This window comes from Bombina bombina, chromosome 1 (genome assembly GCF_027579735.1).
Source record: "Bombina bombina isolate aBomBom1 chromosome 1, aBomBom1.pri, whole genome shotgun sequence".
In the NCBI taxonomy this organism is placed as follows: Eukaryota; Metazoa; Chordata; class Amphibia; order Anura; family Bombinatoridae; genus Bombina; species Bombina bombina.
In genome coordinates this window covers 1,086,426,936-1,086,444,225 of record NC_069499.1, presented here as the reverse complement: position 1 = coordinate 1,086,444,225, position 17,290 = coordinate 1,086,426,936, and the positions used below count along the sequence as shown (strand labels likewise).

Below are 17,290 nucleotides of genomic sequence, written 5' to 3'. Positions count from 1 at the left end.
ACACACACTTTTTGTTGTTGTTGAGGGGGAGTAAAGATAGGACTGTTTATTGGGTTTAAAATCTGTCTCAGCTTTATTTAGTTGAACCTTTTTGTTTACTATTAAATGATTAATATTAACATAATACTATGGACTGTTTCAAAGGATAATAATATTTTTTTTATTTTTTAAAAAGATCCATTATATGAAAGTCAACTATCAATATACCAATACACTTTATTAAAAGAATGTGGTTATTAATATAGTAGCAAAAGTAATTATAATTTAAATTACTTTTATTAAAATGTATTGACATTTTGAAATAATCATATCTGCAATGTATTATTCTCCGTATTATTTACCGATGGGGTAATATCACGTGACACCTATATTTCCCGCGTATGGAAACCAAGGGTAACTCAAACAACACACGCAAGCTAACTGCCTATTACGTGCTCGCCAACGGTTAAACGGACGCGCACAGCTTAGTGCACCACCTCTAGATCCTTTCTACTGGATCCTCTTAATAAAAAACGGGAGCGCGGGCGCGTTCAAGTCTTGTTCAGTGTCCATTCAAACAATTCTCGCATGCGCAAAAGTAGAAGAAAAAAATAGTCTTGAGGGGAGGAATATATTTACAAAAAAAAAGTCGAGAAGGAGGAGTGTGCAACAGCTGCGGAGTAGAAAAAAAAATTACAAACATCTGAAGAAGTGGTGTTGCTGTGTTTGGAAGAGAGACGTCGAGAACTGGAAGGGGGAGAAGAGCATTAGTGATAATGGATATTATACGACTCTGCTGGTGACTTAGAAAATGTATCAAATTCGGAAGTAAGTGACCCCTTGCTCTAATATGAGTAAATCAAAGACTCTAGTAACTTAAGTTAAATAAACATTTATATATATATATATATATATATATATACACTCGTTTAATTTTAAATTATATGATTTAAAACTCGGATTTACATTTCAAGAATAATTGTGTGTGTGTATATATCTATCTATCTATCTATCTATCTATATATATATATATATATATATATATATATATATATATATACAACTTGTTTATAATACTGACTATTTGTTTTGATCATATGGTGGAATTTTAATTAAGAATCCCAATAATTTATTCTAGTACTGTAATAAAAACACGTTCCATGGTAGGAAATACCGTGATGCAATTAGAGCTCAGATTAGGCTACGTAACAATAGGTATTTCCCAATTCATAATATAGTATAGTTTGGGGGGCGAAGGTAGTGAGCTGCAGCGCCCCCCTCACGGTAATCAGTGCCCCCAGGGAGTGAGGTGCTGATACCTCGTGGGCACCAGATAAAGAAGGATGTGGGCGGGATTGAATTGGGGGACACAATGTAGAAGAGGATAAATCGTCTTCACACCCAGGAAGTGCATTCCCAAAATGAGAAGAAGAAGCAGCAGGTACACAGCCAGGAGGAGGCTCCTGGATTATTAACCGCTGCTGCTTGTTAAGATTTTTTTTTCTTATCCCTTATTGACCATTGGGAGGGGGCTGCCGCTTGTGCTGTGTCTTAGGGTGAGATAAACTTTTATTCGCTACACCTTTTGTGTTTCTTTATATATCGGGGGGGGGGGGGGGTTGTATGGTTATGTGCTTACTTCACGAATAGAAAATATATATATATATATATATATATATATATATATATATATATATATATTCCCTGTGTTAAGTTACGTTTATATTAATTGTTGTTTAAATGACTCGAGAATGTTGCTTGTAGGTTTAACGTGTACGATTGGAGTTAGGAGATAATACCATACTCGTTATAACTATTCTATTAGGGGGTGGAGACAGATGTGGTCTTGTAATGGAGGAGACGAAAGTTTAATTGTATGGCCTTTGGCCTTGTGTGTGTTTTATCTCTGTATGTATATGTGTATATATATATATATATATATATATATTAGTCTTTGCATGGGATTTTGTGTTCTCTAAAATTGCTAGAGAGATAAATAGTTTTATTGGCATCTGTAATAAATAGGTGAACATACATACTACTTATGTCTTTGTGCATTTACATTATTTTACCACTTATTGCTAGTTTTGTTGCTAAAATATATATTTAATATGCAATGCAGAACAGTGGCTATAAAGTGACCTTGAAGTATTCAGCTGCTAATCAAGTAGGAAGCAAAAAAAAATCTGTTGCCACAAAGTGAAAAATAGGAAGTAGAGAAGACAGATAATAATGCAGGATGTGTGAAGTAAAGAAAATGTATTCTCTAAGAGTAAGTGAACTAAGTCCCTTTAAGATTTTAAAATGAATGGAGGAGACTCATGGGTGAATAAGCAGTAGGATGGTCATGGAAGACATGCTCACTAATGGATTCATGCTGCTGAGCAGTTTTGTCTACTTAGATATTGGTGACATCACAACACACAAATGTCTTCACCCCATATCTGTTCTGCACTTGTGACTCAAGCTCAGCATATTTGGGATATATTTTTGTGAATTATGTTTGGAGACACCTGCTGAAAGTTTTAGAAAACCTCAACTTGTTAGACAGGGGGGCCCTTCCCTGACGCTATTGTGAATGTCAGGAGCCTGTTTGTTTTCTGCAATATGTCTGCCAACCCTGATATCTTATACCTCTGCATGCAATCAAAGGGGGCATGTGTAGCATCAGACTGATTTTTCTTTTAGATGAATGGGCTAATGATATCCTTGCTTACATCAAACTGACCTTTAGACATCTGTTAATTATAAGTTCAAATATTTGTATCTTTTTGTGGAAATTAAATGAGGCTAAAATATTGTAACGATTCGTACCATTTTATATTGTGGTAAAGTAGAAACATTGGAGTTTAAAGTACCATTTGTAACTACTTTAAATAACATTATATTGGATGACCCACTTCAATTAATAGGAAGGGTATTTAGTTTAACTAAGAAAAAAAAAAAAGGGTTGCAACAGACTTTAAGCTATTTAATTCACATCCAAGTTATATGCATCAGTAAGGTGGAGCTAATCCTCTTCAAAATATTTAATTCCCAGCTTTTTTTTTTTTTTCTTTTTTCAAGCCTGGATGGGTATTTAATTGACTATGTACAAATTTGGGCTTATTTTGAATTTAGCTCTCAGCATTCTACTACTTTATTGCCCAAGTGCTGATTTGTAATATTTCCAATAATTATGTTTTTCAGCAAAGTTATTGAATGCCTCGATTGTTTGCTGTATTTTTTTTTTGTTTTGTTTTTATACAAAAAAGTAGGTATACCCTACTCTAATTTAAATATATATATATATATATATATATATATATATATATATATATATATGTGTGTAATTAATTGTACATTTTATACAGTATGCTTTTTGCTATTTCTCCTTACTGTTTTTTGTTTAAATGCTACATGCCTTTTGAAAATTTGCTTCAATCCCTTTATATTTATTTCTATTTTAAAGCCCCCCCCCCCCTTCCAGTGCCTCTATTGAATGGGTTTTTCAAATATTTATTTTGTTTTGCATAGTGTACACACCAATCAGAGGCTGTATATGGTTACATATTGGCACCATTTACATTCCCCCCCCCCCCAGCAAGTGAATTAGAAAGCATGCTTATTCTGGGCATAAATAGCCCTGATATGGGGGGGGGGGGGGGGGGGGTTTCAAGCTTGTGGAGGCTTGTCCTTGTTCACCAATAGAACTTCTCACACACAAGCATACTTAAATCAATAAAAAAAACATTTGCAGAAAAAAACCTATACCTTTTTATTAAATGCAGAATTTAATTATTCTTTATGATTCAGAGCATACCATTTGAAATAAATTTTACAGTTTACTTCTAGTTTAAAATTTGCTTCCTTCTTTTGGTATCCTTTGTTGAAGGTGCAAACAATGCACTACTGGGAGCTAGATGAACACTTCATGTTAGCCAATGACGAGGCTTATATTTGCAGCAACCAATCGCCTAGCTCCCAGTAGCTACCTAGGCATGCCTTTTAAAAAAAACAATACCATAACCATAAAGCAAATTAGAAAATAGAGGTAAAATAGAAAATAGTTTAAAATCTCATGCTGTGTCTGAACTATGAAAGTTTTATTTTTGACTTCATGTCTATTTTAAGTCTAGTGTTTATTGTGGACCAAATTCCAAAGAGATGTGTGGTTTTGTTTCGTTTTAAAAAAATAAAATAAAAAAATTGTTGAATATTAAAACTAAGCTTGAGATTTATAACCAATTTAAACATTGCTTAACAGATGTACTTTTTTTGTTGTTGAAAGGATGTGAACTGATGAGATATTACAATTACTGGTATGTGGTTAAACAGACCTTAAACTCAAAAAATCTGTTAGGCATACAAAAGATCAATAGGCTTTGCTCTGAAATTAAAGTTGTTAATCATCTGTTGACTACCTGGATAAATGTATATGCACACCTTTATAGCATGGTATTATTTTTTTCACTGGCTGAGCCATGCAATAAACTATAAATTTAGACCTTGCTCAAATCTTTAAAACTTTTCATACCCTAGAAATTATTATTATTATTATTATTATTATTATTATTATTATTATTATTTTTTTCTTTGTCATACTAATATCACATATTAGCATTATTTCTCCATATAATTTCAATAAGTACAACATGTTTTCATAGTTGTTTGTCGTCTTAAAGTGACATTAATTTACGTGTATTCGCATTTATACTGCAGTATGACATAACTAATATTTTTTTTTTTTTTTTTTTTTTTTTTTTTTTTTTAATAGTTATGGCCATTTATCCCTGAAGAGTTTCCTAACTTACTCCAACTTGAAAACCATGCTTGTAGTTAAACACTGAAACATGTATTAAATGTGGCACATATGCCTTATACTTTTATTATCTTTGATCATCATTTTTAGTCCAAAAAGATCTTTTGAACCTCTGCATTTAAAATCGAAGATTTAAAAACCGGGAAGCAAAAATGCCGGTCCAATCACTTTCAGAATTCATTGATTGTTTTGAGGGGACCAGTGGTACTGATGGCTCACAAACTAATACTTCGGATTCATCCCATTCAATCAAGACAACAAACACAATTTCCCACAAAACATTGCAAGAAACCTTTCTGATAAAAGCAGATGGAGCTATGACCTTTGACTGTATGTTTTGCGATGACAATTTCAAACATCATGAAGAACTTGGAAAACATGTTTTAGCTCAGCATAGACCGACAGTGTGTGAGCCAACTGTTCTTCAGTTTGAAGCAGAGTTTCTCAGTCCTCAGGATAAGTCTCAAAAAAATGTATTGCCTCCAACAAACAAGGGCAAAATAGATGATTTTGAATGTGACGTTTGTGGGCAGACCTTTATTAAATCCATTGCTCTTGAGGCACACCTAAAAAAACACAAAGACTCCTTTACATACTGCTGTAATGTGTGTGGAAGAAGATTCAAAGAACCTTGGTTTCTTAAAAATCATAAGAGAACTCATACTGCCAGATCTGGAGCAAAAAATAAACTGCAGACCTGTTCTGAAATGCCAGCAACTATAAATGAAGTGGTACAGGAAAAGGAGGTTAAAAATGAAACTTCTCCATATAAATTGTGCATGGTTTGTGGATTTATCTTCCCTGATAAAGAGTCTTTAAAGGAGCATATTAAAGTACATAACAAAGACTTAGTCTCCACAGATGAAAACGATTCAGCCTCACTTTATGAGAAAGCTGAAGAAAAATTGGGTCCCTCGAAAGAAGATTTTTTTGGCTTTCTAAATCTTAAGCCAAGTATACCAACATTTAAGAAATCTGAAACCTCTGGACATTGGATTCGAGAACTAGGTCCTTTTAATACCTATCAGGCTTGGCAACTAGCTACTAAAGGCAAGGTTGCTGTTGCACACACTCGAGTAAAAGAGCCAGTGCGTGAATTCAATATCCAGAGTGAAAAGATTGATGAACAAAATAAGAAATCTAAAAGTTCTGACTGTTTGGAAAATGTTGAATCACAGGACAAAGAAAATCTTAATCACAATTCTAAAGTGCCTTATGCTGATGTGGAGAAATTTCCCGATAAAAACAAGTCAACACTATGTAATGACTGTGGAAAATTCTTTAAAACTTACCACCAGCTTGTTTTGCATTCACGAGTACACAGAAAAGGAAGGACTGACTCTGAGTCTTCCAGTGGTGTTGAAGAATGTCTGCCTATACTAGTATCACCTGATATTATTAATTTTGAAGATAATGAAATAATTCAGCTAGATGGTGATAATGACTCTGAAGAAGGACAAGACGATTACACATGTGATTCTCCTAATACAGGTAAGTAAAATAGAAATGAAGATTATGTGTGTGTGTGTATGTATATATGTATATATAGATATAGATATAGATATATAGATTTTTTTCTGGAATTAAAGATAAAAACTATAGCCTAAGCTAATTTAGTGTGTGTTTTTTGCAATTGGTGGAATATACAAATGTTTATATACATGTCTCCTTTCTGTGTGTTTGGTGTTGTCTAGTGCGCTCTAGTGGTGGAAAATATTAACATTTTAGGGTTTAATGTAGCAAAATGTGTTTATGTATGAATATAAAAGCCCACTAGTCCCAGACCAGTAAGGTATCACAGCTCACAAACTAAAGGTAGTAATATTATAATAGAATTAAAAAAAATATATTGTTACGTACGTACTGTACATTCACCTCTTTGGCTAATAGTTCTTTTACCTGTGCCAAGTGTGTGCAGAAAATGTAATTTTGGAGTAAAGGGGTAGACTGTAGTAAGATAATGTGGCTATAAAATGCATCCATGAGTCAACACACACAATAGTGCACTGCCATCTATTGGTCTGTAGCACTTGTGTTAATAAGACACATGATACTGCTTATTTTCACTTTTAAATAAGGGGGTTCATATATTTTTTTTTATAATGTATCTATCAGAATGGCTATTGCTTATGTTTAATTTGTTATGGCCAATTAGGGATAGATAAATTTAACTCCTGTGGTGATCAAGCGGTCACTATATAGCACTCTGGACATTTTTTAAACAAATGTTTTTCTCAACTGTGAAAAAACAAAATTAGTGTATTTAAAGCTCTTGCCATATTTTTAGTTAATGTGCGTCTTCATTTCTTTACTTTAACCAGCTATATGGTTTTAGTTTATAGGTTTGGACCATAAAATATATCCACAGTGTGACACTTTTTTTTTTTTTTTTTTTTGGGGGGGGGGGGGGGGTACTAAAAATAAATACTGTTAAATAATAATGATCCTTATTTCGCAATGAATAGAAATATATTTATTTTAAAGTCATGAGGTTTCACTACCTGATCTACTCACAAAATAAGTTTAGCTGATAATACAATTACCTTAGTGCCCTCGCTGATATTTCGGACTGTTAAAGGGACATTACTAAGATTGTAATATAAAATATTTTATAAGAAAATGTATACATTACATGTTTGCTCTGACCCTAAAAATTCTAAATCTTAAAGAAATAAGTGTATACATGAGACTTGACAACTTACCATTTACATGGTGCTTTCTCTTCTGCTGTAGCCCCTTTCAGGTGGTTGTGCTTTTTTTTCCTTCTCCCCCATTTTGAAAACCTTGGTATCACTTGCCAGATATGTGTAGCAGTTAACCCAGCTCAGCTCTCACATTTTCCCCTTTCGGAACTCTTCGGCATCCATCTTGTTTGATATTTTATTTTACCCGAGTGGCTTTTTATTACAATTGATACATTATTAAAGGGACATTAAACCCAAACATTTTCTTTCATGATTCAGATAGAGCATACAATTTTAAACAACTTTCCAATTTACTTCTATTAACTTTTCTCTATTTTCTTGTTTTTTCTTTTGTTGAAAATTGGATGTAAGCTCAGGGGTGTGCACGTGTCTGCAGCACTATATGGAGGCAGTTTTGCAACAATGTTACGCATTAGCAAGAGCACTAGATGGAAGCATGATTTTTCTGTCATGTAGTGCTTCAGGCATGTGCAGGCTACCTACCATCTTCAACAAAAAATAACATGAGAATCAAGCAAATTTGATAATAGAAGTAAATTGGAAACTTTTTTTTTTTTTTTTAAATTGTATCTATCTGAATAATGAGAGGAAAAAAATGTGGTTTTATGTCCCCTTAAGACAGAGTAGTTAATCTATATACTACTATTATCTCCTGAAGTAAATAAACGGAAGCCAGCAAACACTTGGTGTTTGTAATACAAAAGTCTGAAAATTGTGGATTTCCCACTCCTGAAACTGAGAGCACATGATGAGCTTCACAAGCCTAACTTTGTCAGACATCTATTTGTAAAGTAGTGTGTATGTACAATACATGCTTCAGAACTGGGGAAGAGTGGAAAACTCTTTAAAGCTTGTATTTTAAATATTATGTTAGTCCACTAAAAAGGTAATCATTGCATGATACAATACTTTTTTTTTTTTTTTTTTTTTTTTTGGGGCATATTTATTATAGGTGGTTTTATTTTGTTGTTGGTGTTTTTGTTTTTTGTATGTTTTAAATAGATTTTTTTTTTCTTCTTTTGTAGATAAAAAGGAAGATGACCCAGAAAAAACAAAAGGAAAAAACCTTCCTTGCTCCAAAGAATGTAGTTATTGTGGCAAATGTTTTCGATCAAATTATTACCTCAATATTCATCTCAGGACACACACGGGTAAATAGTTTTAGAAATATGAATTATTTATCCTTTTTCAGCCTAATTTTAAGTCTTTCCATTTTAGAAGGGTTACATAAAAATTGTGCTTTAATATGTTACAGGTGAAAAACCATACAAATGTGATTTCTGTGAATACTCTGCAGCTCAGAAAACCTCTTTGCGGTACCATTTAGAACGCCATCATAAAGTCAAGCCAGGTGATTCAAATGCACGTGTGAAAGATATCAGTAAAAGTTTACAACTTGCTCAGGGGTCTGAAGAATCTTCTGTGGTCCATAGCAATATTAAAGAGACCAAACCTTCCAAAAAGCATTTGAATAATACCAAAGATGAATTTCTAGGAACAAAGCTTGAAAAAAATGAACTTCCATTATGCAACAATTTGGAAAATACACTTGTTCCATTTGAAAACCAGGGGGAAAATGACTTTAAGGATTGTGAACATAGACTAACTTTCAAAGGAGCAGACGAAGATGAGGTCACACCTCTACAGTTCTTACCTATGAAAGATGATGTTTCACTGGACTTGGAAGACCATAATCCTCAAGTTCTTACTTTCTCTGAAATCTATTTAAACACTGAGGCTATGCCACTCAATTTGTCTTTAAAACCTGCTGATTTCTCTATAACTACAGTTGACCGTGCCTTGCTCCCTACTAGCAACTGTCCTTATTGTAGTTTCAAAAGCCTTTACCCAGAGGTGTTAATCATACACCAGAGGTTGACACACAAATCAGTCTATGATCTTTCTTTAAAAAATGTTTGTAATACTAAGAATCCTGTGAATGTATGCAGAAGCAGAAGCACTTCTTGTCCTCCTGCCCTTCTCGGGGTGGATGTGCCTCCACTTACAGATGGTACTATATCTAATATTTATACTTCAGCTCATTCCAAAGCACTTTACAGTGAGAAAGCTAAACATTCAGCATCTCATTTACCAAATGCTGGTATTCCTTCTGCAACGGACTCTAAAATTATGGAGAGGCGTAACATCAAATTGCCCATAAAACAAAACAATGAGGCACAAATGAGTAGCTACAATTTCATGCAGCCAGATTTGCAAGGTATTTCTCATTTGCTTGAGAGAATGAAACGGCAAGAACAAAAAGAAGTTACTCTGAATGCACCAGCCAATAGTAGGAACAGTAATGGGTACAATGATTATCATAATCCAGCTGTTCGGGTTAATGAACATTCATTTAAAAGACCTATAAAAATGCCTCATCTAGAATTTGGGGAACCCTCTTCAAAAAAACTCAAGAACAATGTAATATGCCTAGAGCAAAAGAGTTACCTAAAGAATGATGCAACAAAAAAACAAGTTAATCCTAGAAATGTAAATTTGCTGGTCCATGAAATTTCATCCATAAAATCGGGAAACTTAAATTTGCCACATGAAGTTGTTTCTCGTAGGAATGGAATTGTGAATTCATATGATCAACCTAATGCTGGATCAGTATATACTGCAACAGACCCTTCTAATTATTTGTCATCAAGGTCTGCGGTGACAGGTAAAGTACATCATTATTCTTTACTCTTTTATTTTTGGATGACTTTTTCATGCTAATCAAAGTAAATTGACTGTTGTAGAATATATACAGTGTGTGTGTATATACTGGATCAGCGTGTGTGTATATTATATAATCTTCTATGTTGTGTTGACAAAAGGGACATGAAATCCAACTTTCTTCTGTTATGTGTGATCAGTCCACGGGTCATCATTACTTCTGGGATATAACTCCTCCCCAACAGGAAATGCAAGAGGATTCACCCAGCAGAGCTGCATATAGCTCCTCCCCTCTACGTCACTCCCAGTCATTCTCTTGCACCCAACGACTAGATAGGATGTGTGAGAGGACTATGGTGATTATACTTAGTTTTTATAACTTCAATCAAAAGTTTGTTATTTTACAATAGCACCGGAGCGTGTTATTGCCTCTCTGGCAGAGTTTGAAGAAGAATCTACCAGAGTTTTTACTATGATTTTAACCGGAGTAGTTAAGATCATATTGCTGTTTCTCGGCCATCTGAGGGAGGTAAAAGCTTCAGATCAGGGGACAGCGGGCAGATGAATCTGCATTGAGGTATGTAGCAGTTTTTATTTTCTGAATGGAATTGATGAGAAAATCCTGCCATACCGTTATAATGACATGTATGTATACTCTACACTTCAGTATTCTGGGGATGGTATTTCACTGGAATTACTCTGTTAAAAGTACATTAAACCTTTGAATAGGTATTTATTATGTTAAACGTTTTTGCTGGAATGTAGAATCGTTTGCATTTTCTGAGGTACTGAGTGAATAAATGTTTGGGCATTATTTTTCCACTTGGCAGTTGCTTGTTTTAAATTGTGACAGTTTCGTTTCTCTCTCACTGCTGTGTGTGAGGGGGAGGGGCCGTTTTTTGGCGCTCTTTGCTACGCATCAAAAATTTCCAGTCAGTTACTCTTGTATTCCTGCATGATCCGGTTCATCTCTAACAGAACTCAGGGGTCTTCAAACTTCTTTGGAGGGAGGTAGATTCTCTCAGCAGAGCTGTGAGACTTATATATTGACTGTGATTAAAAGACGTTGCTCTGTAATTTTTATGTTTCAAATTTAATTATTGTTACTTTACTAAGGGGAACAAACCTTTGCTAAAAGTTGTGTTGTTTTTAAGGATTGATGCTATAACTGTTTTTCAGTTCATTATTTCAACTGTCATTTAATCGTTTAGTGCTTCTTTGAGGCACAGTACGTTTTTGTTAAATAAGATTGTAACCAAGTTGCAAGTTTATTGCTAGTGTGTTAAACATGTCTGATTCAGAAGAAGATACCTGTGTCATTTGTTCCAATGCCAAGGTGGAGCCCAATAGAAATTTATGTACTAACTGTATTGATGCTACTTAAATAAAAGCCAATCTGTACAAATTGAACAAATTTCACCAAACAGCGAGGGGAGAGTTATGCCGACTAACTCGCCTCACGTGTCAGTACCTGCATCTCCCGCCCGGGAGGTGCGTGATATTGTGGCGCCTAGTACATCTGGGCGGCCATTACAGATAACATTACAAGGTATGACTGAAGTTTTGGCTAAATTACCAGACCTAAGAGGCAAGCGTGATCACTCTGGGGTGAGAACAGAGTGCGCTGATAATACTAGGGCCATGTCTGATACTGCGTCACAGCTTGCAGAGCATGAGGACGGAGAGCTTCATTCTGTGGGTGACGGTTCTGATCCAAACAGATTGGATTCAGATATTTCAAATTTTAAATTTAAATTGGAGAACCTCCGTGTATTACTAGGGGAGGTTTTAGCGGCTCTTAATGATTGTAACACTGTTGCAATACCAGAGAAATTGTGTAGGTTGGATAAATACTTTGCGGTACCGGCGAGTACTGACGTTTTTCCTATACCTAAGAGACTAACTGAAATTGTTACTAAGGAGTGGGATAGACCCGGTGTGCCGTTCTCACCCCCTCCAATATTTAGAAAGATGTTTCCAATAGACGCCACCACACGGGACTTATGGCAAACGGTCCCTAAGGTGGAGGGAGCAGTTTCTACTTTAGCTAAGTGTACCACTATCCCGGTGGAGGATAGCTGTGCTTTTTCAGATCCAATGGATAAAAAATTAGAGGGTTACCTTAAGAAAATGTTTGTTCAACAAGGTTTTATATTGCAACCCCTTGCATGCATCGCGCCGATTACGGCTGCGGCAGCATTTTGGATTGAGTCTCTGGAAGAGAACCTTAGTTCAGCTACGCTGGACGACATTACGGACAGGCTTAGAGTCCTTAAACTAGCTAATTCATTCATTTCGGAGGCCGTAGTACATTTAACCAAACTTACGGCTAAGAACTCAGGATTCGCCATTCAGGCACGTAGGGCGCTGTGGCTAAAATCCTGGTCAGCTGATGTAACTTCTAAGTCCAAATTACTTAATATACCTTTCAAGGGGCAAACTTTATTTGGGCCCGGTTTGAAAGAAATTATCGCTGACATTACAGGAGGTAAGGGCCACGCCCTGCCTCAAGACAAAGCCAAGGCTAAGGCTAGACAGTCTAATTTTCGTCCCTTTCGGAATTTCAAAGCAGGAGCAACACCAACTTCCACTGCACCAAAACAGGAAGGAGCTGTTGCTCGTTACAGACAAGGCTGGAAACCTAACCAGTCCTGGAACAAGGGCAAGCAGACCAGGAAACCTGCTGCTGCCCCAAAGACAGCATGAACCGAGGGCCCCCGATCCGGGACCGGATCTAGTGGGGGGCAGACTCTCTCTCTTCGCCCAGGCTTGGGCAAGAGATATTCAGGATCCCTGGGCGCTAGAGATCATATCTCAGGGATACCTCCTAGACTTCAAATTCTCTCCCCCAAGAGGGAGATTTCATCTGTCAAGGTTGTCAACAAACCAAATAAAGAAAGAGGCGTTTCTACGCTGTGTACAAGATCTGTTATTAATGGGAGTGATCCATCCGGTTCCGCGGTCGGAACAAGGACAAGGGTTTTACTCAAACCTGTTTGTGGTTCCCAAAAAAGAGGGAACTTTCAGGCCAATCTTGGATTTAAAGATCCTAAACAAATTCCTAAGAGTTCCATCGTTCAAAATGGAAACTATTCGGACAATCTTACCCATGATTCAAAAGGGTCAGTACATGACCACAGTGGACTTAAAGGATGCTTACCTTCACATACCGATTCACAAAGATCATTACCGGTATCTAAGGTTTGCCTTCTTAGACAGGCATTACCAGTTTGTAGCTCTTCCATTCGGATTGGCTACGGCTCCAAGAATCTTCACAAAGGTTCTGGGTGCCCTTCTGGCGGTACTAAGACCGCGAGGAATTTCGGTAGCTCCGTACCTAGACGACATTCTGATACAAGCTTCAAGCTTTCAAACTGCCAAGTCTCATACAGAGTTAGTTCTGGCATTTCTAAGGTCGCATGGATGGAAAGTGAACGAAAAGAAAAGTTCTCTCTTTCCTCTCACAAGAGTTCCATTCTTGGGGACTCTTATAGATTCTGTAGAAATGAAGATTTATCTGACAGAAGACAGATTAACAAAGCTTCTAAATGCATGCCGTGTCCTTCATTCCATTCAACTCCCGTCAGTAGCTCAATGCATGGAGGTGATCGGCTTAATGGTAGCAGCAATGGACATAGTACCCTTTGCACGTCTACATCTCAGACCGCTGCAATTGTGCATGCTGAGTCAGTGGAATGGGGATTACTCAGACTTGTCCCCTACTCTGAATCTGGATCAAGAGACCAGAAACTCTCTTCTATGGTGGCTTTCTCGGCCACAGCTGTCCAGGGGGATGCCATTCAGCAGGCCGGACTGGACAATTGTAACAACAGACGCCAGCCTACTAGGTTGGGGCGCTGTCTGGAATTCTCTGAAGGCTCAGGGACAATGGAATCAGGAGGAAAGTCTCCTGCCAATAAACATTCTGGAATTGAGAGCAGTTCTCAATGCCCTTCTGGCTTGGCCCCAGTTAAAAACTCGGGGGTTCATCAGGACTGTAGCTTACATCAACCATCAAGGAGGGACAAGAAGCTCCCTAGCAATGAGGGAAGTATCAAACATAATTCGCTGGGCAGAGTCTCACTCTTGCCACCTGTCAGCAATCCACATCCCGGGAGTGGAGAACTGGGAGGCGGATTTCTTGAGTCGCCAGACTTTTCATCCGGGGGAGTGGGAACTTCATCCGGAGGTCTTGCCCAAATACTTCGACGTTGGGGCAAACCAGAGATAGATCTCATGGCGTCTCGCCAGAACGCCAAACTTCCTCGCTACGGGTCCAGATCCAGGGATCCGGGAGCGGTTCTGATAGATGCTTTGACAGCACCTTGGAACTTCGGGATGGCTTATGTGTTTCCACCCTTCCCGCTGCTTCCTCGATTGATTGCCAAAATCAAACAGGAGAGAGCATCAGTGATTCTAATAGCGCCTGCATGGCCACGCAGGACTTGGTATGCAGATCTAGTGGACATGTCATCCTGTCCGCCTTGGTCTCTACCTCTAAGACAGGACCTTCTGATACAGGGTCCATTCAAACATCAAAATCTAACTTCTCTGAAGCTGACTGCTTGGAAATTGAACGCTTGATTTGATCAAAACGTGGTTTTTCTGAGTCGGTTATTGATACCCTGATACAGGCTAGGAAGCCTGTTACCAGAAGGATTTACCACAAGATATGGCGTAAATACCTATACTGGTGCGAATCCAAAGGTTACTCCTGGAGTAAGGTTAGGATTCCTAGGATATTGTCTTTTCTACAAGAAGGTTTAGAAAAGGGTTTATCGGCTAGCTCATTAAGGGGACAGATCTCAGCTCTGTCCATCTTGTTACACAGGCGTCTGTCAGAAAACCCAGACGTCCAGGCCTTTTGTCAGGCTTTAGCTAGGATCAAGCCTGTGTTTAAAACTGTTGCTCCGCCATGGAGTTTAAACCTTGTTCTTAACGTTCTACAAGGAGTTCCGTTTGAACCCCTTCATTCCATTGATATAAAGTTGTTATCTTGGAAAGTGTTATTTTTAATGGCTATTTCTTCGGCTCGGAGAGTCTCTGAGTTATCAGCTTTACATTGTGATTCTCCTTATTTGATTTTTCATTCAGATAAGGTAGTTCTGCGTACAAAACCTGGGTTCTTACCTAAGGTAGTCACTAACAGGAACATCAATCAAGAGATCGTGGTGCCTTCCCTGTGCCCGAATCCTTCTTCAAAGAAGGAACGTCTTCTACACAATCTGGATGTAGTTCGTGCCCTCAAGTTCTACTTGCAGGCAACTAAGGATTTTCGACAAACGTCTTCCCTGTTTGTCGTGTACTCTGGTCAGAGGAGAGGTCATAAGGCTTCGGCTACCTCTCTCTCCTTCTGGCTTCGTAGCATAATTCGTTTAGCCTATGAGACTGCTGGACAGCAGCCTCCTGAAAGAATTACAGCTCATTCTACTAGAGCTGTGGCTTCCACTTGGGCCTTTAAGAATGAGGCCTCTGTTGAACAGATTTGCAAGGCTGCAACTTGGTCTTCGCTTCATACTTTTTACAAATTTTACAAATTTGACACTTTTGCTTCCTCGGAGGCTATTTTTGGGAGAAAGGTTCTTCAGACAGTGGTTCCTTCTGTATAATGAGCCTGCCTATCCCTCCCGTCATCCGTGTACTTTTGCTTTGGTATTGGTATCCCAGAAGTAATGATGACCCGTGGACTGATCACACATAACAGAAGAAAACATAATTTATGCTTACCTGATAAATTCCTTTCTTCTGTTGTGTGATCAGCCCACGGCCCGCCCTGTTTTTTAAGGCAGGTAAATATCTTTTAAATTATACTCCAGTCACCACTTCACCCTTGGTTTCTCCTTTCTCGTTGATTCTTGGTCGAATGACTGGGAGTGACGTAGAGGGGAGGAGCTATATGCAGCTCTGCTGGGTGAATCCTCTTGCATTTCCTGTTGGGGAGGAGTTATATCCCAGAAGTAATGATGACCCGTGGACTGATCACACAACAGAAGAAAGGAATTTATCAGGTAAGCATAAATTATGTTTTTTTTTTTTTTTTTTTTTTTTTTTATTTATTTTTTGTATGATTCCTATAGACTATAGAGCATTCATGTTTGAACAACCTTCTAGTTTACTTCTATTTTGCTTCATTCTTTTGGTATTTATTGAAGGAGCAGCAATTGCACTACTGGAAGGTAGCTGAACACATTGGTAAGCCAATGACAAGAGGCATATATGTGCAGCCACCAATCAGCAGCTAGCTCCCAGTTCCTGAGCCTACCTAGGTATAATTTTCAACAAACAATGCCCAGGGAATGAATCGGATAATAGAAGTTAATTGGAAAGTTAGTTAAAAATGTATCTGAATCATGGGGGAAAAAATGGTTTTGTGTCCCATTTTTAACTCCCAATTTTTTTAAAATACTATTTTAATTTATATAAACATACTGCATTCACTTCATAATTAACTTTGTGTTTACCCAGAAATACTACAAAATGCTTGAATGTGTACTTACACTATCTTACTTCTCTAGAATTGTAAATAATCCTAAACCTTTTTTTTCCCCTTGTCATTACAGTCAGTCAGTCTTCATACCAACGGTTGTCTAAAAGAGTTTATGGACAAAATGACAAGAGAATCTGAAATACCGCTCGTCTAGTTTCCTTATAAAGTAAGACTACTTTAGACATTTATGTGGCATTTCAGGGCACAACAACACTCCAGAGCTTCTAACTTTGTGAGGTTTACGGTTTTTATATTCACTTTTAGTGGAAGATTTAAAGTGACTGATATAGAAATGCATACAATTTTTCTTTTCTGATGGGTTAAAATATAGTCTTATCTATTATTCTGTCATTTACCAGCCCCCCTTTTTCTCCTCTGTAATACAGTTATTGTTAGTCAGTCTCGCCATTTTGATGTATAGCACTAACCTAACATGACTACATATTTGCTAGCTTTTTGCTCCTAGTTTACACAGCTGGATCCTTTGAACATTCTCACTGTTTGTTACAATGAGTGTATGCATTCTTAGTTACAGAAACACTGGCCTTGAATCTTTCCGGTGGATCAACATAGGGTCAAAAGAAAAAAAACAACAACAAAAAAACGCTTGTTATTGAAGTATTGTCATTTTATGATATATGCTATAATAAGTATAAT

The 17,290-nt window shown here is 37.1% G+C and overlaps 1 protein-coding gene across 1 annotated transcript in view; it reads left to right on the top strand.

The window, feature by feature from the left end:
* Window positions 1-675: 675 nt before the first annotated feature.
* ZNF217 (zinc finger protein 217) overlaps window positions 676-17,290 on the top strand; it is a 34,550-nt gene continuing 17,935 nt past the window's right edge. Inside the window, exons 1-5 of the mRNA XM_053694099.1 lie at window positions 676-807; window positions 4,736-6,271; window positions 8,511-8,636; window positions 8,741-10,150; window positions 16,707-16,799. Of these exons, the coding sequence (XP_053550074.1) occupies window positions 4,933-6,271; window positions 8,511-8,636; window positions 8,741-10,150; window positions 16,707-16,771 (2,940 nt within the window). The 5' untranslated portion in view covers window positions 676-807; window positions 4,736-4,932 and the 3' untranslated portion in view covers window positions 16,772-16,799. The remainder of the gene's footprint in view (window positions 808-4,735; window positions 6,272-8,510; window positions 8,637-8,740; window positions 10,151-16,706; window positions 16,800-17,290) is intronic.